Here is a 26,157-nt window from a genome sequence, read left to right on the forward strand (position 1 = left end):
TTGTCTTGTGCAATGGGGATAGAACCCCTCTGTTTTCTGACAGGCTCAACCTTGTCTTAAAAGCTTTTTTGTCTGTTTTCCCTTGCAGTATCTGAAAAGAAGCTTCTCCAGAATAAAGCAGGGTCAAGCCTGTCCCAGAGCAAGCACAATTCCTGGAGTGAAAGCCTCTCTTCAGCTATTAGGTTCATACCTGGCCGAAGCACAAAGGAAACATCATGCAAATCAGAGGTAAATTTTGCTCTTTGTCTTTTCTGGGTCTGCCTTGTGTATAGCTCTGGATCTGGATTTGGGAGGCTTCTGAGTGTGTCTGTTGGTTGACACATTCCATTGCAAACTAGACAGCTATTGCAGCTGAGGTTCCTGTTCTAGGCTGCTACAAATAATCACAAAGAAACAGTGACCTGGATAACTTCTCTTGGCAGCCTGTCCATATAGTTTATTAATGACTATTTTCTGCATAGGGCCCAATTATGGCACTTGAAAAACCTAAGCATACCAGATGTGTTTGTGCTTACAGGCCTCTGCGTGGGGTGGAGCAAGGTGAGGAGATGCCAGCTTTACTGCTGTTGGCTTGCATCACCTATGTGAACCTTGTCCTTCAGTTTCTGAATTAGTAGGAAGGGAAGGCTCAGGTGTTATCATAGTGCTATCCTTATGTTTTCTACTCAATATGAAGTATTAAAGGCCCAAATTTTAATGTAACCCCTAGAAACAGGGAAACAAGTCTTGGTATATAATCCAGGGATGGGTTTGGAGGGTATGCAAAGTTACTCAGCAATGAAGATGTGAACTTTCTTTTCTGTGTGTTAGCTCCTCCTTTGCTGAAAGAGAGGGTCATTTCCATGTTTTTGCTTAGCATTGTCAAAAATAGACATAAGAAGCACTAGTTACATGTTATTTTTTGAGTGTACTAGGGGTAGAGTACCTAGCTATAGGGTAGGGCAGAAGTGCATTGACAGAATATTCAGAGCTTGAAACCAAGCTTGTGTTAGTTACTGTTGTGCTCAACATATTAAGGTCATTTTTTTCCTCCTGAGGAGACAATGAGTCTGTTCTTAGCCTCACTTTAGGGAGTCTTAGCCCTCCAGCTCAAGCTATAGGAGATTGCAGCTATGTTTGGTGATGCCTGGTCCACTTGCAGGTGACCAGGCAGACTGTGACACCCAGCTAACATGTCTGACAGTGCCTTACTGAGCTGCAAGGCTTTTTCAGTGTGCTGCAGAATCCTTCTCACTCCTTAAAATCACACTGCTGCTTACAGAGTGAGCACTTCCCAGGTACATATGCGTACTGTGATGTCATACTGCAAGAGTGTTGACTATTTGCCCTGGGGTCTGTTTAATTATTTTTTTAAATTAATTTTGATTATTACAGCTGATTACACCTCAGTGAGCAATGTAATTGATATTTGTAAATGTATCCCATGGAACATTTTGTACAACATGCTTTTTGCTGTTGAAGGTTAAAGACTCTGTTATTGGTTTTTCCCTAAATATGCCCACATCATTAGTTCCTCCAGTGAAAAGGTTGCCATCTGGAAAAGGCAGCACAGAGACATTATTCAGGCACAAGTGCATGAAATTGGTGTTTCTACATCTTCTGTCTCTCTTCTGCAAGGAAGCTGCTTGTAATTAAAGGAGCTGGGTTTGGAAGAAACATTACTCACTTGGTGTTATTCCTTATCATGTCAACTAGTGACAGCTCCATGGCTCTGATAAATTGTTCTTCTCAATGAGATATGAAGCTACAGTTGCAAATGTTCTTCTCTTTTCTCCTTCTCCCTCTTTCTCCCTCCAGCCTGTCTTTCAGAGTTAGATGCGTTTTTTAGAGAGGTGAAATCTAAGAGGAACAAAATGTTGAGTTACCTCTCAACAGTCCTCTTCCTTCGTACACTTATATTAGAAAAGTTACATTAAAAGTAAATGGTATTCGTATTTTTAACAACTTTGGTAATCACTTTAAAAAATGGTGTAATGTCGTTTTCTGTGTCAGGTGACTTCTGTGTTCACTACTGGCCTCTATCTTCACTTCTGTCAGTTATGGACTTATGTCCTAAAGCAACAGGAAATCTCCATGTTTGGTTGAAACATGGAGATTACAGGAAAGATAACAGTATGAACTACATAGTGAGGAATGAAGAATTTAAATTCCATAGCAAAATAAAGATATTTGCTCCTAACTGAGTAAAGTTACTGAGAGAAGTGCAGAAATTCACTCAAGATTTCAGAGGTGTGCCCAGTAGAAAGAAGAAAGTCGTTGTTTACTGGGTTACTAACTTGATTCCTTTATCAACAGAAAAATAAACAAAGATGCTGAAGCAGTAGTAGTATTCGCTGCAGATAAAAACGAACAAAAAACAAGCAGCAAAACACTCCTCTTAAGTTTTACCCTGTGATTATTTACAAGATAGGAAGAGTGCTTTTGAGACCCAATCCTCATTCTGGAAGAACCAGCAAAATTCAAACTATTCACTCCAGCAAAAGCTCAGACCCCACATTTCCGTTCTACTTTTGCTCATGTTCTCCATCATCAGCAAAGCCAATTTCCTGCTGTTTGGTGGCAAGTGTGAGAATTAGCCATCAAATGCAGCTGTGTTTTCTGCATATTTCTGAATATACTGTGCTATCTCATGCTTTGCTTGTGGCTTTGTCTGGGAGGCGTGATCATGTAGAAAAGAGAGTGTAATTACATTTTTGGTACATTTTAGAATGGCAGTGATCTGCTGTTGTGATTGTATCTTCTTGGAAGTCTCAGTAGTCATGCAGGAGCATGAGGGGCATTGCACAAAGCTGGATTTTTTGATGCTTACAGGTGACAGACGTGGATACATTTGCTGGCAGTAAGGTCTGTAAGACTGAATACAGTGCCAAAGGTTTCAAATCACTGACTTTGCTGTTTGAAAGTGAGCCTTTTGATCTCTTGCTCTTTCTCCTCCTTTCCCCCTACCACCAAGTTCTGCTGTCAAAATCTCTTAGGTTAACAATGACTGTGACTGTTTTTGATATCATAAAAAGCTACAAAAGCAGCAAAGGACCACTGTAGCAATTGTGTTTCAGTCAACTGTAAATAATTGGTCAGAGCCTCTCCATGCCCTGACCTGAGGTTCCTTAGGATGAGTGCCTGAGCAAGGTTACAAGCACCACGCTTCTATCTCCTGTAAGACACTGCCTCAGAACTCTAGACATAGCTGTTACTCTTTACAAGAAATGCAGAGCCTTCTCAGTTTTACAGGAGATCTGATCGCGCCTTTCCTCTACTGTTTTTGTTGATTAATTGCATTCCTCTATGACAAAGACCCATATAACTTGAAATAGATAAAGTCCTTTTAATCCCCTTTTTAATCCCATTCTTCAGAATGAAGAGGTTAAGAGACTTCCTAACTTGTAATTGTAAAGTCAGAAATGTTACTTAAATCTTTTTCTTACCAGTCACTCAGTTGGTCTTTTATCAGCCTTTCAAGTTGACTGAGTTAAAACAAGCAAACATTTAATGATATTTCTTTGAAAAGAGCATCATTTGTGTAACATGTTTATCTTCATAATAGAAGGATAATTAACATCACTAATTATCTAATTAAGTTCATTAACTATCCACCAACAGTGCACCGTGAAGTTGACATTATGTTCTTCTGTCAACAAATGCTTTGATTTCTTAGGAAGTAATTAAAATGTAAATTAGCATGTCATTAAATGCACAAGGGAACTTTGGAATCAAATATTCATTTCAAAACTGCTCATAGCACGCATTTTTTTTACTTCAATGAAAGCAGGCACTTTACTATTAATGATGTATATTAAACAATTTCCATTATAATATTATTGTCTTGTTTAATAACTGGCTCAAAGCTAAATTACAGCATGCTGTAGCAAGCTGAAAAAAGTTTCTTTAACTTTGAACATAGAAATTTTCATGTCCTCCTACATGCCTATCTGACACACTGCTCATTTATCATTTTCAGATTGTTCACAAGATCATAAAGAAATCATTCAACAGGTCAATGTTAGATAAGAATTGCATGAAAACATAAACTATAGACCTATTTCATATTATATGATATGAATCACTGAACTTTCTGAAACATGTGGGGATTGTTTCTCCATTCATTGAAGGCAAGAGTTTAGCTGAGAATTGGAATATAAATGTTGTATGATGAATACAAGTCTTCAGGCTGACTAAGATTCACAGGCCCCTCTGTCTGTCCCCTAAAAATTCATCAGAGGCTGCTACAGGAGATTGTGTGTGATAGCCCAGGGCTCAGTAGGAAACCTGTCCTAGCAAAATTGTTTCTTTCTTGATTGATATCAGTTTAATCTTAAAACCTGAAACACAAGAGATATTGCTTATAAATATTTTGTGGGTAGCTCTTCATGGGAAGTTTTACTGTGTTTTTAAACTCAGTGGTCTTCTGTGGGAGTGAAGTCCCTTCATTGAATTACACATTGTATGAAAATGTTGCCTGTTATTTCTCCTGCATATTGTTTAAAAATATCTGTTTGCTTTTCAAGTTAGAGATTGTGTCTGGTCGGGCTTAAGTCTGGATATTGGATTTCAGCAAGTGGAATTCAATGTTTAAGGCTGTTGGCACTAAAGTCTCACCTTTCAAGAGCTACTGGTTGCAGAGTTTTCCTTTCACTTAACAGAGCTGATGCCAAATGAGTTGAATGTGTTCATGTGGATGAAAGAGGAGTTTTATTTGGTTGCAGAAAACCCTAGCAACATGTGCTAGACACTGAAACAGATTATTCTTTTCTTTGCTGAATACACAAACAAATAATTTTTCATATTTCTTGGTTCAAATGTGTCTGCTTTCTTCTGCTTTTTTGATTCAAGATTTTATTTATAATCCTATCAGAAAGAAATTGTTTGAATTCAAAAGACTGAAGTGTCAATTTAAATTAAAAATAAAAAACAGAAAATCAAGGGAGGTCTTAGAAATCTCTGCAAGATTGGTTTAAATGTTTCTTCTAGGTCAGGGTTGTTAACTCTGCTGAAGTTTGTGACCATTCATTTCTTGTTGCTCTCATCTTTGCTAGCCAATTTAAAGTGTGCTTGTGTCTATCTGTGTTCTATTTATACTTTCTGCTGCAGAGCAGCTTGAACTACATCCACTTAAAAACCCCAAAAGTAGACTTTTCACTTTTTAATTTAAGTCATTTTAGGAAAACTGTTATTTTTATGGGTCAGGAGACAGATGTTTTGTTTTTCTGTACTCTGACCCCTAAAAATAGACTGATGTTTACATAATTTTTTTCAACAGCTAAAGGACTAGAAGGGCAAATTTCCCTAAATAAAAGCCATGATTCAAATGTAATCAGAAAATGCCAGCACAGGAGGCTGTTGGACAAATGCATTTAGATAATAGTGTGTAATAAAGCCCTACGTTACATACACCTGTAGGACTTCCACATTCTAAATAGAAATAGGAAAACAGTGAGTAAGAACAAGTGAAGGCAAAAGACTCCTCTGCTATTCCCCATAATGCCAAAGTCTGACCTTCACCTTTCCACTTCCGAGGTAAAACCTAATGCTCCTGCTGTAGCAGGATGGAAACTGAGTCCTCAAGAGGTTGAATGAACTCTCCCAAAGTCACAGATGCCATTCTCAGAGACAGGATTAAAGAACAAACGTGCCTTGTGCATTTTTGCTATTAGGAGGCAAGTTATCTGTTCTCCCAGGAAATAATCTGTTCAGGAATGTCATCTGTTGAAGGGCTGTGTGTATGCACACACACATGCAGACTTATGGTTGCTATAGAAGTAGACTGGCTTCTGTACTGCCTGTCCTTAGCTGATAAATACAGTGTGGAAGTCTCATCACATGTACACACCACACTTTAGGTTTACCCTTTGAAACCCCCCCCGTGCGTGGATACATTTATGATGCACTGAAATATGGAGGATTTTCTCATTAGGTCTGCTATTCCCCAACCAACTGGCAATGCCAGGAATCCATCCATGATCCTTAGGAGCAGTTGGCACATTGCATTAGCCTCCTAGCGGGCTGAGGCACGAAGCCTCCATGCAACACTTCACTGCTGGAACTCAGGCTGTTGAAAAGCTAAATGAATTTTGGCAAACCAACAATAAAATCCGCACAGCAACAACAATTTTGTGATTCAAAAGAGCCTGCAAACAACCCTCAGTGTGGAGAGTGTATGTGAAGGACTAGGATAAACTGCTCTTTAGTCTGCTAAGGAAAACATCATCTGTCTTAGCCTGATGATTGTTACCTGGGGAGTAATGGAACAATTTTTCCTCTTCTGAAATGAAATGCCCATGGCAGAGGGGTTGGAACTGGGTGATCTTTAAGGTCCTGTCCAACCCAAACCATTCTATGACTCTGTGATGTTCCAGAAACTCAGTTCTTCCCCATCTGTAAACTGAAGACTTTGCCTTCTCTCATATATATCTCTAAGAGGTACTGGTCAAAAGTACTGCACAAGGGTTATAGCTTTGGTGCTACATTAATGCTCTTACTATGTATGTTTATATACACACAATATTTTGCTCAGAAGAGCAATCACTATTTTCAGCCCTTACCAACAGATGACTTAAAAGGCATGCTTCAAAACAACTATGTGGATATTGTCACTATCATCCACAGGATAATTCACTTGGCACAGCAAGGGATTTGAGTATTTGGGCTTTCCTTGTATCTCTTACAAGTCCAAAATTAGTTTGTCTTGATGTTTATTTTCATTTATTAAGAGTTTTGGCACATACTTTTGTGTGCATGCATATTCTGTAACGCAACACATACAAAGCCTCCAAGTGCAGAGCCCCAGTGACATAACGTTTCTTGAGGAAAGAACTGTGGTATGTGTGCTGTCTGTATCATGAAATTCAAGTATATTATAGCTTGCCTGAATATTTGAGGTGCAGGAGTGTTAAGTGATCTATATGTATTTAAAAAAAAAAGGCATAAGGCATTCTAAAGCTCAGTAGAGTTTTGTTAACTTATAAGTCACACCTCAATCTCTTTTTCTTTTCGACTGTTTCTCATTACAAACAGTGTCCCAATTGCTTTACTTGAAAGAAATTATAGAAAATTCATACCCTTCATTTCCTCAGTGCTAATCATTTTCTCTCCTATTTGAGGACTCCATGCAGCAAGACAAGAAAGAGTTTTTGAGTCTGTGATTTGTTTTGGTTTTTTAATAGGAAAATAACTTGTAAATTCTATCTCCTTTTCAAGTTCTAAATATTGACTGGGGAATATGTGGCAGCAAAATGATCTCATTCTACTCACAATGTGATTGCCTAAGGCTGCAAAGTAGAGAAATCTATATTAAAAACACTTGAAGCATGGTTTCCTACTATTTCTTACTATGGTTTCCTAGATTTTTAGGAAAGGATGGATAAATAAGGCCCTTTAGTATGCCCTTCCCAAAAATGTGCATTACAGTTCTTACCTTTAGACCTGCTTTTCTGCATGTAAAACTCAAACCTTATATTACACTATATTAGCAATTATCAAAGCTGGCATGTTCTTATTTAAGATAGATTTTACTGTGGCACTGCTGTATTTAATCTACTCCATAAAGAGTTGCTCTTTTAAAAGATAAGCACCTACAATTTTTAATTGTAGGAATCTGTTTATTTGTTGGAAACTTCTTTGCATTAGTTATTTGTTAGGCATTATAGTACAAATGTTTTGACTGAACACTTAGTAAATAATAATCTGATCTATATTCTCCATGTTTTTTGGTTATCTCTTTCAGGTTTTGTTTTTGTGTGTTGGTCTGGCTTATCTGACTTTTTTCTTCAGTCACAGTCATCTCCAGTTTTTTTAACTGTTCATTTCACTTTACAACCAGATGGTTTTCCTATGAGATCAACAGGGACATGTTCATCTGGTTGAAGCTGGCTAGCTTAAAGCTCATTTGGAAGCCAAAGTGGTTAGTCTTCAGTTGACCAGATGTGGGTAGCAGAAGTTTTCCTTCTTAGGACCCTTCATATGTTTCAAGGTCTAGGAGCTGGGTCAGTGAGAATCTGCCATGTGGACATCAACCTTAGGGGTCTCACTAATGAGCATGAGTGAAATACAGCCTATGAGCAACTTTGAAATAGCTGCCACTGTCTTGGCTTGAACAGCCTCTGAATAGCTAAAGTGCAGGAACTGATTTTTCTACTCTGAATGGTTTTGCCCCAAGTCCACATAGAGCCAGGATCTCAGCTCTTCTCCTATACCAGGACTGGTTTAAGAGCACAGAAATGCTGTTGCTTTCTAGGTCAGCCTTTATGGGAGTTCTATATGAATTATGGAATAATTTTGTGAGGCCACAACTGTGATTACAGGTTCAATGATGCTTTAAACAAACAAAAATATAATGACTTTCATCAGTGTAAAACAGGAGCTTCCTGCAGGGAAACACCAATAAATGTGACTTCACAGCAGGGTTACAGACCTGGCTGGCAGCCAGCAGTAATCAGCACAGCACCCAGACCCTGTATGTTAACTTAATTAGAGCCCAGTGCAAGCAGCAGCCAGAAGTTTGCTGTGAGAGACCACTGCCAGCATGGCACAGAGTCCCTGCATTTAAAAGTTACCTGCCTGACCCATGGCTTCAGGTAGTACGAGACTGGGACTTGACAGCAAGTTTAGCCTCGTGCTGTGACTCACAGCAATCTCACATTTGTCAGGGAAGTTCAGCTGGATGTGACAGCCTTCATATGGCACTGGGTGCACTCACCTCTCCTACAATCTCACTATAGATCCTTACCTCAGTTAGAGTCTCTAATAGATGATTATAATTTATGCTATTTACAGTACTAATTCAGCTGCAAAAAGAGGAACCTTACATTGTATTTGGTGTTTTCTTTCTCCTTCTGAGAAAGTTCTGAGTAGTTCCACTAATGACCCTTGTTCAGATGATGTCTATGTTTGTATTCCTGGTGTAAGTGTGCAACTTGCTCTCAGGTGGTTGACTCATCTCTACTCTGCCTGCAGAGCAATCAACTTGCAGTCACAGGCCATATTCCTTAATTGTTCTAGTAAAAGACAGAGCAACTAATGCCTGCTTCTGCCCCTGACAGGATTTACACCTGCAGCACCTTGGCATAATGCGTTCTGATGTTTCTTCTAGGGATTTGTGTCATGTATGGAGCGGTACCGAAGAGTCGGGCAGGAGCTCTATGCTTCTCTGTACAAGGACCATGTACAGGTAAAGGACAGCAATACTGGGCAACAGCTTTCTGTTGCTGAAAGGTCACTCTTGGACTGCTCTGAGAAACAGCATTTTAGAAGTGAGAGGAATATTGTGCCTAAAGAATTGCTGAGAGTTGATGAGTCCACACTCCTTTTCTGACATTATTGCACAAGTGTGATACAGCATCACCCAGCAGTCAGACTCCCCACTTTATTTTCAGGACCTTTTTTCCCCCTTTGTTTAAATGAATTATTCAACTCTTCCAATGGCAGAAATGAAAGTGAGAACTTTGACCTTTCTTTTTTTTTTACTTTAGTAGCCAGTAAAACTTTTTAAATATATCTTAAGCTCATAGACTCTAAAACATCACAGGTATGTTTCTTTTTCAGGTTTGGCCATCAGGGACCAACAAACTTTTTGCCTTTTTGAATTCTCACCTCTTCTCTCCTTTAAATTGCTATGTTAGTGCTCCCTAACTGCTTGCACACAACACCAAAGTAGAAAGAATTAAATTTATGCCTTGCTCAGAGGGAGCATAGTGCACTTACAACTGAATCATTCAGACAGTTTTCAGTGAACCCTGTCGTTGCTGTTTGTCATACATGTTTGCCAGAAAAAAAATGGAGTGAATAAAAACCTCTGTGATGTAGTTCTCCTGGCTTGCTGCTTTTCAGTTGGAAATTTTATGAAAGCAGCCATTTTCAAGTGCGTGACATGCTTTTATTTGTCACTGTATTGTCTAGTCAGACTATCACTATTTTATCACTAGTAACACCTCCTGCAGCACACTTCCAGTGGTCAGTTGTGTTTGTGTTTGTGTTTGTTAGGCCTGCAGCACTCCCTCTGCAGAAGTCCCATCTGGTGGGTTGGGTAGATCCCTCTGAATCACTGGGATGGTGCCACTGGTGGCTGAGAGGAGGGAAGTGTCCAAAAGCCACCACCAAGTGTTTCTGCCCCACAGATGCAGCAGTGTGCTTACAGCAAAGCAGCCAAGGACTGGATGATACTCGAGGAACAACTTTTCTACACAGGGGGCCCGTGGAGAGATGCTTCACCCTCATTAGAGCCACGATGGATTCTTGATTGTTACGAGGGGCCCTCGCGAATGAGGAGGAGGATTCAGCACATGAACACCCAAGTGCCAGCGATGCAAAGGAAGAGTGAGGTAGAAAGCTTTTGCAGGAGGTGCACAGTGTCTGTAACAGTTGCTGGTGACTTTATAGAATTAAAGAAATATTAAGGTTAGAAAAGACCTTCAACAGCAGAGTCCAACCTTTGACAAATATATGCATCTCTTTCCTCTGGTTCTCATCATCTATCTCCTGAATATGCTGCTCCATATTTAGAGAACCCACTGAAGGGATCTGGTTTGGAGGTTAAGAAAGGCTGCAATGTATTTAACAGCAGCAGAATGCTTTTTTTTGTCTTTTCTTGTATAAAATCTCCTCAGACAGGTGACAGTATAAGCTGTCCATACTTTTCTGCTAGTAATATCTCAACAATATAGTGCTTTACAATGTATGCAGCAGAGTCCACTTAGCAGCCTGCACTGTCCTGTTACTAGTGCTGCTAAAAGTGGTGAATGGCCAAAAGGGGGAATAAGAGTGGTTTAAGCTAAGACTGAACTGTGAATGTGGGGTATTTACTACTGTCTGTTTCTTTAATGTCAATATGCCAAACCCAATCAATAAAAGGCTGAAGCACCTTAATATAAGGTTCCCATACCTAAGACATTTTTTGTGCTGCTTGGATTCTGGCAGTTTTCTGTATACTGAGTAGTATGATTTTTATCCTATAACTGGCCTCGTGTATGATCATATTTAGAAAGATAATAGTTCTTTTCCTAAATTGTCTACATTTGTTTACTTTCCAGTGATGGCTAATTGTTCCTTTCCATTGAGTTTATTTGAATTTCCAAGGCATTTATTTGCAACATAGTTCTAAATCTGTGTTTTTCTCTGCCAACAAGGTTCTGAGTTATGTTTACCTATCTGCATGTTCCACTCTAGTCACACCTAGTCTCTTTACAGGTTCTCCTAGGAAGCAGAAAGGAAACAACTTCCCCTACTGAAGTGAATCCAGGTAACCTTTTAGGGCTACGTTGCATCATCAAGACAGTAGACATAAACAGTCAAAGATAATTGGAATTAGGGTATGAATTTCTAGGTCACAATTTAATCCAGAAAAAAAAACCTTATTGTTGGTGCTCTGAGCGAAAATGTCACTGTAACATCTGTGACAAAACTGATGCAAATTTCATAGGTGATACATCAACTATCTTCACAATTTTCTGCTCTCTTGTTGCTACCTGAAAGGTCTAAAGCAAAAAAGCAATTCTGAAGTGTAAGCTTTGGGCACTTTTGGGGACCTGGAAACCTCCTAATTGCTAAAACTAGGAAAAAGTGCTGCTTGAAATATGCAGTATTGTATACTTTTTACTGTGATAGGGCCTATCAAATAAATGAGTGGAGCTCATTGTTTTAGACTCCAAACAAGATGCAAGCACTATGTAGTTTCTGCATGAAGCCTTAATAAGAAGGCTGATGGAGCCTTTTCTATCTGCATGCATTGCATGAGCTTGCAAAACCTGGGACACACAGCTAGGGCAAGATATAAATGGGTTGTCTCTCTTTGGGTTTTCTTAAGATCCTGCTCAGCCCATGTCCCTAAAAGACCACTATTTAAAATTTTTCCTAATTTCCTAATCTTCTGTGAATGTGGGGATTTTGTTCGAATTATGACTGATTGCATGTATCTGTCTTTGGTTCCCTGAAATAAGCATCCTTCTTCAGCAGTCACAGATTTTAATTCTCTTGCCTGTTTTTTGGAGATAAATAATGCTATTTCCCAAGTTAGAATAGATTGTGTGAAAGACTAAATTGCAAATGCTTTTGGTGTCATCCAGCTACCACTAAAACCACAATCTCTTTTATACTCATATAGGGGAGCTGATGTTAAATGGAGCAGAGAGGGAGATGGATCAGAAGGGATTGGATTGTAACCAGCTAACATTCTTCCCAGCTCTACATGAAAGTTTCCATTCAGAAGACTTCTTGGAACTGTGCGTGGAGAGACAAATTATATTGCAGGAGTTTGCAGAGAGTGAAAAGGTAGGAAAGATGAACTAGAGAATTTTCTCTGGGGACATGGCATTTTAGAGGGTGAATTGCATATGGAGGCCTATCTGTTCCTTTTAGTTCAGGGTTCAGGTGGATTCAGGCTACAGTAGACATCATTACTCTCTCTTTCCTTACAGCAAATACAGTTTTCCAGACTGTGGATGAACTCCTGTACAACTTTTCTTGAAGAGCAATTAACATTAATTCCTTGAAATAAGAGAAAAAAATTAGGGCATAGCAAGCAAGATATTCTCTTATGAGAGACTGTCTGCATTTATCTAAGACATGGAAGACATGAGACTCTGAGAATTCCTGTGCTGCTCTACAACCTTTATTCATGCTCAGAGCGGTGCCTACATCAAATTTATTTATAACCTCTGGAAGAGTAGGCCAGTTTTGTATAGGTTGCTAGTTCAGTGGTGTTTACATGTCTTCCTGAAGAATACCTGAAAATGTTTCCTTCCTCTTTTTACATGTCTTTCTTTCTGTCTCCCCATGAGTACTGGTCAGATTCTTCCCTCTAAGGCCATATAAACTTTCATGCTTCCTCTTTGATGCTTCTATCATGTGTTATCTATTCAAAACATTTCTGTTCCTTCTTTGCTCTTGTACTGGACTGGATGCTCTTCACCAAGGTTTCTTCCCAAAAGAAGGAAGAGGCTTAATGTTCGGGAACACTGGGAGAGGAAATGAGTTGTGGAGTAAATAAGGGTGACTCTTAGGAAGATGGCACCTTTGATGTTGTCAATTTAATTGAGACAACACCAATGAAATTGACAACCTAGCCTCATTCCCTGATCTTTTTGCAGTGTACCTGTTTTTTTCATTGGCATCATTCCCTCAGTGGCCCAGGAGTGGAAGCCAAATACTTGTAGTATGTAAACTCAGACCTCACAGTGCTGTGACAGTTGTACACAGATATAGAAATAGCTGTTTTATTAAAACAGCTCAATACCATCCCCAGATTTTCTTGATGCTTTGCCACTGGCTAAGGGGTCACTCTTGTGCTCTCTAATATGGCTTTCTCAGTTCTTGATACAGTCTGTTTCTGTAACAGAATTCATTTCTCTGCCCCTCCTCCTTTTGCCCCTTCCTCCCCATACCTCTCCCCAGCAGAAGGAGACAGGCATGAAAATGTGAGGCCTGATTTCCATGCACTGATCTCATTTTGAGCCTTCAGGCTGTCTGTCTCTTCTCCATGTAACTCTGCAGGAAGCCATCAGAAATGCCAGGCATGTTTTTTTCCAGCAGCAGTCACTGCCTCGCTGAGCTGACAGAAGTATTAACAAAAGCAGCGGGGGGTGACGTTAGCTGTCCTGTGCTCACTTAGTGCACGGAGGTCCTGCCTTGTCAGTGGCTGCCTTCTGAGCTGTTTGCACTTTAAGCAGGCAACTGGAGCCATTTTATTTCCTGCACTGCTCAGAAAAGTCATTGAGAGTGTGTGTGTGTGTGTGTGTCAGTGTGTGTGTTTGAGTGAATGTGTTCCCTTGTACATCTGAATGAACAGAGCAATCAAGAGATGCAGGGCTTTGGGCAATACCTTAAAAGGTAATTATTCAATTATTTTATGTCATGATTGCTTCATTGATTAATGATTCTAGTAGCTTGTGAACTGGGTTTTGATCTGTTTTGACAGAAAATGAAAGTTTTTGTTTAATTTATGATAATGCCAAGCTGCTTGGGGTTTCAATGCAAGACTGAAGTTACAAGACTTGCAGGTACAGCACTGTCCTGGTGGAGATTCTGCAGTACAACTCAGTCAGATCTTTGTTATTCATCAGCAATAATATAAGTCCCATTCCCCAAATGAAAAAAATTCACTCAGCTCAAGGGCTCTTCTATTTCAAATAATGCAGGTTTAATTAATAATATAAGTTTGAAGAAATAATATAGAATTGAAGAAAGGGATTGTTACTGTTGACTGTTTTCTGGTTGGATAGTACAAAGCTTAGAGTTTAAGGTTTGTGAAAGAGATATTAAGTGCTCTTCCCCCTCAGCAAGGCCTACTGAAGTGCCCTGGTTCTGCCTTAGGCAGAAGAGCAGAGTGGCTTTTTGTGCCAGACCATGTTAATGATCATAGACCTCCTTCATGATCCACGTGCCTCCTATACCCACACACATGATCTCTGGGTTTGGTGAGGTGGATTTCTTACAAGTCTGGATTTTAACTTTGTGTCTGTGGAGAGCTGCTTTATGCAACTGCCTGTTGTTTCAATATTCACTTACCTTCCTTTTGGGAAGAAGCAATCTTTTTCCTATTTAATTACTTCAGGAAGCCATGTGGTTTGCTAATGTGAGCAGAATTCCCCAGTATTCTCAGTGCAAGCATACATGTCTCTAACCACGTAATGGCAGGCGCTCCAGTCCAGAGTTCTGTGGTTGGCACATCCCTGCAGAGACAGCATTCCTGTGGGAGAGGTGATGGAAAAATGCTACCTTCCTCTTAGAAATCGTTTAGAAGGGAGAGAGATTGAAGAGATTTTCATGAAAAATTACCCACAGAAATCTCCCAGGGCTGTTTTTTTTCCCCTTAAACTCAGAATGAGGGAAACAACCTCCTGTGCCCACTAAGTGATTTCAAAATGAAGCGCCCCATTTGTTGGTAAAATAATGGCTTTTCAGTAAAGTATTTAAGTGTGGAAACAAGATTTTATTTAATTTACTTATGAATTTAATATTTTTTTGTTATCCTGACATCAAAGACTAAAAGCTTGTGAAGCAATGTGGGTCTGCTTCAGCTGACCTTAGACCACATGTAGGTTGGGACAGTAAGGAAGGTTGTAGATTTGACTCCAGAAATAATGAGTTTAGGATCAAAAGCAAAGAGTGAAGTAGAACCATACTTACTCTACATATTGTCATATAGACTTTACGTGATCTAGTAAAACTAATTCTATTTCTGGGTCAATTTTGCATGCCCCATAAAATAATACACCTCCCTAATCCTTATGACGTTTAGTAGAGATAAGATCATTGAGATCTTAAAAGAAAAACAGATTTTGTGATACTTCTCATACTTATCAGTCTGTTCTCTTAGGAACACTGCATTACATTTCTGAACTAGGAAAGTTGTCCTGTTATGTAAATACCACCCTCTGGTCCTTGCAGCTTGAGATGGACTCAGCTTGCAAAATTCTACACTAATTTCTGGATCCTATGCAATTCAGGATTGTGCTAATTTAGAGGAGGAGCTCATCAGTGAGCTTTTTTCTTAGTAGGTAAGGTAGTATTAGTGTTTTAAGATTTTGGGAGCAATATTTTTGAGGCTGGGCTAATGGATGATTAGTACTGCCCCCTTCCTATGAACAGAGGAGGTACTGGTTGAAAGTTCTGGTTGAAACTGGACACAACACTGAGTTGACCTTGATCATCCCAGTTGACTTTACAAACCAGTGGATGTAGCTTTTGGAGCTGAGTATATATAGAATATTTTATGAGCAGACAAAAATAAGGAACTCCATGCCTCCAAATATAAGGGATGTTCTTTGCAGTGAACTTCTGCTTGATTTAAAATCAGAACTTTTAAATTTTCTGCAGGCCACACAATTTTCTGATCTCTAAATTGGTTTGTTTACTTTCTGCACCATTTCTCAGCTATAAAAAATGTTCCAGAAAAAAAAAGGCTTTATTTTCTTCTTATCAAAACTGGTCAATTCCCAAGAACACTTTCTATCAACTGGTATATATAATAAACAAAACACTTAGTTGAAAAATTCCCCATGTTTTTGAATTGTGTTTTAGAAGTTCCCCTATTGTAAGGGCCAAATTAGTTTACTTGAGAGTAAATCAAGAAATTGAGTCTTAGTATATCAAAGGAAATAAAAATATTCTAGAATGTTTATCTAAATCCTTAAGACAATTAGATTGATAGATTCCTATATTCTGATTGGACTTCTGTCAGTCATGCAGTGATTTTGTGACTTGGTCACTGTGAACCCAAGAATCAATACGGCAGTTTCTTTGGTACAAACTTGTTCTTCTGCATCACTGGCTCTGGCTCCCTGCTGCCTCTGTCTCCTGTGTTACCAGCTCCTGGCCTTATTATGCTTGTCTCCATTCCAGGTGACATTCAAGTGCTCTGTGGCAGTTGTGCAGGGTCATACAGCACTGGAAGGGGTGCTGCTCTTTGGCCAAGAGTACTTTTACATCTGTGAGTGCTTTGTGTTATCCCTTCAGGAGGAAGTCTATTGTACTCGTCACTGCTTGTCCAGGTGGGTCATTCTTTCCTTCCTTCCAGAGATCTGCTTGGTCAACTTCAGTACTGGCACATGGATACCTTGAATTTGCACATATTTTGGTGATTTCAAGCAGAATAATAGCACAGCAAGAAGTTTTCCATCCTTCCCATCTGTTACAAAAACTGTTTAACATAACTAACATAGGTGCTTGTTCACAGGCTTTGGAGGTGCCATGAGAACACTCATCTTCAACAGGTGTTGGACAGTCTCACACCTACATTGCTGTTTTTCAGTTATGTTATAATGTTAAAATTTCTTTCTGAATAACTCACATCTTTTATTCATATGGAACAGTTAGGTCAGGAACCTTTAGCTTCATTGTCTCATAAGTTTTTTGTTTGTTTCTCCAAGACAGAATCGTAATTAATATTTGGCACACTGCTATCATCTCTTGACTCATGATTTATTGAGAGTGATCAATATTGCAAATCTGTTAGACCAAGCTCTTTGTGCATACTGTGTGCTCATGTGCAAAGCCCAGTGGGACAGTGAGTAGCTCAGCATTTTTACTCCCTGTCTGCTCTGCATCCAAATTTTACGAAGTCTAATATCAGTCAATCTGATCAGGTGACTCAAGGATTGATTGGACTGGATTTGATAAAAGCTTAGATTGTTTTTCTAAGGGATTTTCTGTGGGCTAGGCTGTTGATTGCAATTCTCATATATATACACTACTAAAATAATAATTAATTATTTTCTTAATTATTAATTCCAAGTATTTCCTATTTACAATAGCTGTGTATCCATATGATGCTTGCCCTTGACTTGGGCTTTCAGGTTCTCCCAACAAGTTGATGCCCTTGATTCCCTTGATTCCCAGACTCCAATGTGTGCAAAACATTTCTGTCTGCCTACTTGCATATACTAAAATAACTTCAAACTTACCCTTAGCCTCCACAGGCTCTTTATTTGGGTAACTAATAGTAAATCTGCCTTTACTGTTGAGCTTTATTTATTTAGCTTTGTTTTTGTTTATGTATGTCCCAGTTGATCTTGATATCTCTTGGTATTGTTATTTTTCTTCAGGGGAGGACTTAAATATTCAAGAGGGCTCTCCAGGTTTCTTTTTGTTTCAAATTTTTTTTTTAATTTATTTTTCTCCTCCAGAATCAGTGATCCATTTATTTTCAACTTATGTCATAAAGACCATCCTGTGGGAGACCAGACATGTTCTCGTTATTCCTATCAGGATATCAAAGAGATTCATCTGATGCGCTTTCTCCTGCAGGTAGGAATTAACATGCTCAGTCATTTGAGGGAAAGCTGCCAGAGCAGTAATGACATGTGGCTGAAAACCACTTGCTCAGTTTCCACTAAGACTGCTGATATGTCTTCGCTTGACTATCGAAATGCATTTGGTCCCATCATTGCTCTATTAGCCTTTGCTAATACAAACTCCTTTCTATACACACCACAGTGTTTGAACACCCTGACTGGAGTGGCTGGCTTATTAATTGTTGGACTGTCAGTGTTGCATGGTTTTTTTAACCATACAAAATAGAAATTTTTGGTGTGACTCAAAGTGAAAAGTGGAGATGAGTAGAAACAGTCTTTGAATGGGACTGGGGCAAAGGCTGAGCTTGTTGGTTAGAGGGGTTTTGTAGTTTAGGGTTTTTTATTGTTGTTCCATGGTCTTTTTGTTGTTCCAGGGTTGTTTTGTTCAGTTAATGAACTGAAAACTCAGGTATCTGTATCAGACTTGTGCTGGGACTCTATGCCAAAAACATTGTGGGAAAACAGGAGAGCTGATTCCTTGTGCTTTCCCTGCAGGACAGGTAGATCTGCTGTTGAGGCAGTGACTGTGCCTCAGCTGGTCTCCTCTTGTCCATGCACGTAGTCCAGCCCAGAGCAAAGCACTGGCCCAATTCTCTAATGGCAACACTTGAGCAGACCTGGTTTGGAAAGCTGAGCTCCAGAGCAAATGCTGCAAGCTGTTTATTGTCATAGCTGCTCTCATATTACCTTTCTGCTTTATATTTTATTTGTGAATCATATATGGGCCACCTGCCATCAGAGTGTTTCTCTAGGTTTGTATTGCACCTGCCACATTTGGATTGAAACTCATGTCTGAGTTCCCAGACACTACATGTTATTTATAGTTTTACTTGAATGACTTGGGGGGAAAAAGGACCTCTCACTAAGTAAATAAGAGGATGATATTCAAATGCCCATCAAAACAAAGTATAGAGACATTTTGGGGACAGGGCAAAGGGAGTGAAGTTTTCTTTCAACTTCAATTCCTCAAAGTTTTGGTGCAAAATGTCATAAACTCCCCTTTCTCCTTTGGTGCTTCTAGTCAGGAGAAACTATTTGGCAGTTCTGTTCCGCTGTCTTAATTTAGCAAGAAGTATGGTTGCTTTCTAAAAGAAACTCTTATTTAGAATCCCCTCTGTGTTATCTTTATCACCTAGTTGGAACTTAATGCTACTATTGTGTTATTAATCACACTGAGATTTCATGATAAAAATGTTTCAGAAGCAAAAGGAAAAGGTGAGTGATGGAACCAATATTCTGGAGTTTGGTTTTGCTTCAAAGAAGTGTTTGAACTGCTAGTCATCTTGTAGGACCATCCCTACAGTTGAAGAAATTTAGAATTTTAGACATATTTTGCTTTAGTTCTGCACATTTGTCAAAAAAGTCAAGGTCTTTTTCTTAAAGCCCTGGAGAACTGGACAGGCTATGATGGACCTTTTGCAGCACTAGGCTTTGCTCTGCAGCTCTTCACACTAAATTATTTACCTTTCCAGGAGATTGCCTTGGAAATATTCTTCAAAAATGGATACTCCAGATTTCTTGTCTTCCATGACAGTGACCGAAATAAGATATTTAAAAGGTAATGACTAGCTCACAATAACGTGGGAATGCTCCTGGTGATGCTTGGTATACCGCTCTTATTTATCCTGGTGTCAGGTGTCTGTGTTGTGTTGCTGCAGGAGCTTTGTTTTCCAGTTTTTCCTTGAGTTTTAATGGGTTACAGTTTAGCTGTGAAATTTTCCTTTTGCTGACCTGTGGACTGTTTGGAGCATTATATAGCCATTGACTTATCAAGGAATCTAATGTGTAGGACTTTTCTAGCATCCAGTGGTGTTGTGTGTCCCTTCATCCCAGGAAATTTTGACTGCAGCGGTTTTCCTTCCTCCCACTGAGATGGGAGCCACCTCAGCTCACAGTACTGGGTGAAAGAAGGTTTCTTCCAACTCTCATAGTATCACTAGATTCTTTAGGAATAACATATTTTTGTCTTTCAACTTTATCTTTGTAGAGTTAACTTTTAACTATGGCATTTTTTTAAAAAAATTCTCCTTATGGGTTGTCTTGTTTAATGGAACTTGAATGTAAGACTATGAAGTGATAATTTTGCACTTTTTTTTTTTGCATGTTATTGTCTACTGCAGTTCTGGCCATTAGATGAGAATTGCATTCACAGGCCTCTACACAGGAAAATCCACTTCAGTACTAGCACTTCCTGTACTAAATTCTGCAGTCCGAACTGAGCATTGGTACTGTTAATTTATAAAGAATCACGGGAATTCCTTCTGCTCCCGAAATCTCTGAACAACCCCTATTGCAGTATTGCATTAAAAAGTCAGTGCAGATTTGTTCTTCCTTTCCAAAGAGGCTGAATAGTGAGGCTACTTAAAATCACCAGGATCTGCCCCAGAGCCAGCCCTTATCTCTGCTGTCTTTGAGTTCTGACAAGTATCTCTTGGGGGAATCTTTCAAAGGCAGTTCATGGCAAGGTTTTGATCCTCAGTTGAAGATCATCAAAACTGCACATTTCAAGGGTATAGTTTGTCAGATACCATAAACCCACAACAAATGTAAATATGAATGGCTGAGATGAGGGTTGGTGCCTCTTTCTGCCATTTCTGCTAAATAAATATCAGAGTGGGTTCTTATTCTCCGACTTTAATAGCATCTTAAACCAAAAAATCCATAACTGTGTATGTAAATTCAAAGTCCTCTTGGGGAAAGAAACTGCTTTTATCCAGCCCATAGCAACTCCTTAATATTAACGTATGCTTTTGCCTGTTATCTTGTAGCTTTGTCCTAGGTTAGTGTCTCAGGACAATGCTGTGACTTCCTGAAGAAAGTTGTGAGGACAAAGCAGTTATATAGATATGTAATGTGTCCTAATAACCATTTGCATAACTATAACGTGACCTTTCATATCTCCTATAGATTTTGCTCTTTCCAACCTGCTTTGAAGTCGAAGGGGATAACAGAAGAATCCCTAAATATAAGGTAAAACATAGGGAACATTGGATAATTGCAATAAGTGCAATTATGTGAATAAGTTGCACCTTTAAAAAGCATACAGAAACATACCTATTTGTATCTATCCTTTTAAAAATTCAAATGTGTTAGTAGGACTTCAAAAAGCATTCTAGCATACTTCATCGCAGTCTGAAGATGAGTGTCAAAAAGCTGACTGTGCATAGATGATTAATAATTATCTCCTTTGTATCACTTTATTGTTAAACTCTACACAAATGGTTACTGTGGGAAGAGATAGCGAGGCGAGGACAGAGCTAATCCATAATGCTTTGGCATAACAACCTCTTCATTGCATGCTCAGGGCAGACAGTGATGTACATATGGATGTTTTGGCATGTTGTATTAGCTGCACAGAAGAGATTCTAACTTGTCCCTCAGATTTACTGTTGCAGGAAAAAAGTTTTCTCCTAGTGGGAGGTGCTTGAGAGAATGTTTTATGCATTCCATGAGTTAGAGTAACTTTTCTCAATTTAGATATCTGGGGAGCACAGCCCTAAGTGCCTAACTGGTGTCCTCTGAAATGATTGCTGAGGCTGGAATTGTGTTGAGACCTGAGATGCATATTGCCTTGGAGTTGTTGCAGCCTGTCAGCTATATCCATTTTAATTTTCAGTCTACCCATTGCAGATCATTACCTATCTTGTAAGTGAGCACTTTCAGTGCTGAAACTGCTTTCACTTTTATCAACTGGCTAAAAATATCAGTGCAATGTGGAACCAGCTCCAGCTAGAGCCTAACCTAAGCCAGAGGTGATGGCTGGCTGTGGAGCATGACATCTGTTCTGTGTAAACAGCAACTGGCTCTAGGATTTCCTTTCCCCCTGCTTGCTGGGAGCTCAAGAGGTGTGAATGTCTTGAGAGAAGATGCATTAGAGCTCCAAGAAATTTGGGCATTAACTGGCCTGGTGGTTATTGGAAGAAACACTTGAATCATGGTTGATCTCAGAATTTGAGACAGGCTGCATGCCTAGGTCTAAAGTATCCTGTCCTGAATTTCAGTAAGGCTCTGCCTTTAGTTTTTTTTCCACTGGCTGAGAGAAGCCCCTGCACAACCTATTCACTCTGAGAATGTAAAAGGCCTTTGGCATAGCTTTGGCTGGACCATGTCAGAGCATGAACTGAAATAAAATAAATGTAAAATTTATTTTAATCCCTGCCTAAGTATTGAAGCCAGAAAAGTTGTGTTAAAGTGGAAAATTAGAGAAAATTACCTCAGTAGCTGTGCTTCCCTTTACCAGTTAGAACTAACAGACTGAGGACTTGATGAGTTTACTCTTCCTTTGTTTGAACTGGGGAGCTCTTTCAGAGTTAGAAAATTTCAAAAGCAGCATTTGGGGCTTCTTCCCCATCTAAGGGGACAATGGCAAACTTCCACATCTTTGCAGCTTTTCCTGCCATACCTGAGACAAGGAGGCAGGCCAGATTAAATTCTTTGCCCAGACCCATTACTAATAATTGTGCAGTTGGAGTATGGAAAGAAGAAATTACTAGTTTGATGCATCATATGACATTGAGGTAATAGAATTTCTGGGAAATACCTTATCAGTTTTCCCACCTAGTTCATAGGAAACACGCAGGAGTTCCCAGGCTCTACTGTAGTCCTTTAAAAAATAAAGTGCTCCTGGCACTTTATTCTTCATTCAAAGATACTTAAATGTTTGCTGTCACCATAGGTTATTATGCCCACTGCCAGCCCTTCTCATGTCATACCTGAGTGCTTTTATAATCTGCTCATTGCTTGTCCCTGTATTTTGCTGTTTGCAGGATGTCAGCACTCTCTGCCCTACAGATGTGATTTCAGCAAGTGAATATGAGTGCTCAGGTGCACATGTCCATATGTACATGTCAACAGAAAGCTAAAAGTGCTGTGGGGTTACCAGACTTGACTTTGGCAATGCAGAAGCTGACTCTTGGATCATGGAAGACAGTGACTCTTCTCTTAATCACTTCAGTCACTGCTTAAGTGATAAGCCTGGGACCCTTAAAAAGATAAATATTTTTCCCACCCCTTCTACATCCTCCTTGGAGAGAGTCTTAGAGGCTGGCAAAATGCTATGAGTATAGGCAGTCGTGCTGGTTGTGTTGTACAACTTGGAGATTGCTACATCTAAGTATAGCACTCAAAATCCCAAAGAACTTGCAGAATCTGGCCCCTTGATGGAAACCAGGATCACTGGTTGTCTATCTCTAAGCGTTGTGTTTGTACTTCTTAGTTACTCCTGAGCATAAACACTTGTGTTTGCTGCCTCTGCTGAATTGGAACAGGCTCACAGTCCTACACTGACAGTGCCTGTTTGAGACTCTGACAGCTTGGTGGCAGCCACCAGCAGCAGAAAGTTCCCAGGTCTTTTCCTTTTCCTCCAAATGGCATTTACTGAGACTAGTTCAACTGTGTCTCACTCTATGAAAATGAGCAGAAATAATATTTGGGGCTTAATGGTGGGAATGGATTTACTAGAAAAACTTATTGTTTAAAAGATCCCTTCATTGGACACTGCACACACAAAAGACCCCAAAAAGCCCAAACATGGAGAACATGTTGTAGGGACAGGCCCAGATGTAAATAGCCTTTTCCAAATACACATCTGGCTTAGTTGTTATGGTTTTCGTTCTAGAGACCACAGATATCTTGTGTTGTGTTCTAAAACCAAGCTGATCTTTAAAGAGCAGAACTTCAGGAAAACAGAGGAGGAGGGAAGTTAGCTTTTTATTTGCTTGGGCTGGACTTCATGGAACATTGTCTGGAGAGTGCCTTGGTGTATTTGAAGGACTGTCGTCTTTTATTCTCCATTCTTCTTGGTTATCTATTGCAGTAGAATTGGGTGTAGTGAGTGAAGTGAAATTTGGCTTCTCTGAGGGGCCGGGTGTCATGTCCTCTAACTTGTGCAGCTCGTCTCTCTCACCCTGACAGGTCTGCAGGCAGGAATTGCACAGGTCTTTCTTTTCTACTAAGTAAAGTGATTCTATGCGTTTAATGGTGTCAATCGGCTCCTCTTCCTTTGCAAATTCTGGTAAAGGGTTTCTTTTTACATTCATTCTTTCAATCTTGGGGAGCTTCTTCACACTCTTCGGGATGATGGTCAAGGAGTTGTCAAAGAGACCTAGCTCAATAAGTTCCTTCAGGGACCCAAGAGTGGTTGGAATACTCTCAAGACAGTTTAAGCCAAGGTTGAGAGTACGCAGGTTCCTGAGAAGGGTCAACTCTTCTGGCAGACCTTTTGTGGTCAGCTTGTTGTTGCATAAATTCAGGTAAGTAAGGTTGCGAAGTGTGCCTATCTCTGGGGGCAGCTCATCAATCTGGTTACTATGCAGGTCCAGCCACATCAGATTCTGGAACTTCTCAATGATGTTTGGAATCTTTTTTAACATGTTTCTGCTCAAATCAATTTCCTCCACATCAGCCAGCTCCAGAAGGCACTTGGGGAACACGGCAATGCCCATTTTGCTTAACTCAAGACGGCGCCTTCCATTAAAAAGTACCCGCATTGAATTTTTGGCCACTTTCAAGGTGATCCTTCTCCCTTGTGGACCTTTTCCTTTTCCCTTGGGCATCTCTCTGCTGACGAACAGACACCAGACCCTGTGGACAGAATGTGAGAACTTCAATAAGGCCTTTGAAAGCCATGGCTGTTAATCACACAGTTATATGTTAACATTACTGCTAGACTTTTCTGAAGTTGGTTTTCTTTGAGGTCAGAACTTTTAAATTGAAAATCTGCAACTCTGAAAATTCTTCTTTGAAGTATTTTCAGTCAGTGAAATTCTAATAATTTATAATATCATTTCATTGCGATGTGACATCTACGTTATATTACAGGGTGAAATTACAAGTGGGACACATTTGCTATCTTTCATTTCTAAATACTGGTTTGAGCTTAGGATATAATGAAACTGAATGAAATATGTTATTATCCATCAGCCACTTGAGGACTGAAGAAAAATATATTGTGGGTCTCAACACAGTCCTTAGAGACTGCATTAAAAGAAGCTATCCAAAATTGTCTCATTCTGCCAAATCAACACTTGCCGTATTTACAGGCCTGGCATTTGCTAACAGGTTGGTTAAATTTCTTGTGTAATGGACTTGAGATTTGGGCTCTGGATGTTATTGAAAGATTGAAAATTTAAAGGAAATTATTAAGAATTTTGTTTTGACCAGGACTCAGGAACATGGTGGGCTCCTAGGCTTGCCAGAATGATTGGTAATTCATACATCACCTACGGGGCACTGCAACAAGGATTGATGTCAGTGCTGCTTAATGCCATGTTAAACCAGGCCTTGCTAAGTGTCTCCTCCTCTGGATACTCTAACCTTGTTATTTTGTTGATGCTGTGGGGTAGAGAGTCTCCCACTGCAAAGGTGCCCTGCCCACAGAAAAATGCATATAGGTGTAGGAGTCTGATTTTTGACTCCTACTGATGCTCAGAATGTGTTACATGCTTCCTGGAATGAGGCCTGTAAGAGTATAGTCCACTTACTCTCTGGTCTGGTGAACTCTTTCTAATCAAAGGTCATCAAATACAGCTGCTAATTATGGCTAGTGGCAAAGGAAATAGGCTGATTCCCTGGAAATGGATGGCAATGTCCCTTCCAGTGAGAGTTTGGAGAGGAGCACAGGTTACAGCTGAGTAATCTCAGGTCTGGGTGCTATGGCATTTAATTTTGTAGAGTCAAATTGCAGCTTTGATGAATGATTGTTTAGGACAAAATATAGATTTGTCAACAGTACATGTCCCTATTAGAGAGATTGCACTACAAACCCTTCAGGCTTTTTGGCTACTCATTAATCATGTGTGAATACATGAAGGGGAAGCTCAAGCTACAACTAAGGCATTTCAGCTTCTTTTCAATTACATGCCATAGCCCAAATAATGCAAAAGCATTAATCCAGCTACCACTCACTCTCCCAAGAGCTCTGTAATGAGGCAGATGCTTCAGAAAGTACTGGAACCAGCACAGTGGATTCAGTCTTGCCCTGAGGGAAAGTTCCAAAATAGGTTTTTTGTTATTTTATATGAAAATATTCATAGTTAAATGTTTCTGTGTGTCACTCCCATGTTTCTGTCTCTCATGAGTTCTTACAGAACCATATTACCAAGGGCAATGTCAATGCTGTTCTATCTATATGTTGACTGGTAACTAAAGCAAAGTACTCTACAGTGTAAATAAGTACTCTTTTCACCTTTGTTGATGTTAGTGTAAATAATTTCTCCAGGAGTGAGTAGAAAGTTCTGGAGATCAAAATGGCAGGGTTTTCTAATCACAGCTCACTCATTTTAAGGATTTTATGCAATATTCTTGTTGGCAATTCTGTGAAGGTAAAGTTGAACAGTATGGGGAATGCCAGGGCATACAGAACACCTATACCAGCAGG

General features: G+C 39.6%; 2 protein-coding genes across 2 annotated transcripts in view; one reads left to right on the top strand and one right to left on the bottom strand.

The window, feature by feature from the left end:
• WDFY4 (WDFY family member 4) overlaps positions 1 to 26,157 on the top strand; it is a 109,318-nt gene that overhangs the window by 50,666 nt on the left and 32,495 nt on the right. Inside the window, exons 38-46 of the mRNA XM_066554477.1 lie at positions 89 to 228; positions 9,086 to 9,163; positions 10,110 to 10,313; positions 11,179 to 11,230; positions 12,092 to 12,258; positions 16,330 to 16,478; positions 17,613 to 17,733; positions 19,253 to 19,338; positions 20,688 to 20,750. Of these exons, the coding sequence (XP_066410574.1) occupies positions 89 to 228; positions 9,086 to 9,163; positions 10,110 to 10,313; positions 11,179 to 11,230; positions 12,092 to 12,258; positions 16,330 to 16,478; positions 17,613 to 17,733; positions 19,253 to 19,338; positions 20,688 to 20,750 (1,060 nt within the window). The remainder of the gene's footprint in view (positions 1 to 88; positions 229 to 9,085; positions 9,164 to 10,109; positions 10,314 to 11,178; positions 11,231 to 12,091; positions 12,259 to 16,329; positions 16,479 to 17,612; positions 17,734 to 19,252; positions 19,339 to 20,687; positions 20,751 to 26,157) is intronic.
• LRRC18 (leucine rich repeat containing 18) lies at positions 23,510 to 24,407 on the bottom strand. The gene has a single exon (XM_066554478.1). It carries the CDS (start codon positions 24,332 to 24,334, stop codon positions 23,510 to 23,512), a length of 825 nt encoding a protein of 274 aa, XP_066410575.1. The 5' UTR covers positions 24,335 to 24,407.

Source organism: Molothrus aeneus, chromosome 8 (genome assembly GCF_037042795.1).
Source record: "Molothrus aeneus isolate 106 chromosome 8, BPBGC_Maene_1.0, whole genome shotgun sequence".
NCBI classification, from domain to species: domain Eukaryota; kingdom Metazoa; phylum Chordata; class Aves; order Passeriformes; family Icteridae; genus Molothrus; species Molothrus aeneus.

Bases quoted from the DNA above. Each gene is read 5' to 3' on its own strand.
- LRRC18 (XM_066554478.1), bottom strand. From the start codon at position 24,334: ATGCCCAAGGGAAAAGGAAAAGGTCCACAAGGGAGAAGGATCACCTTG.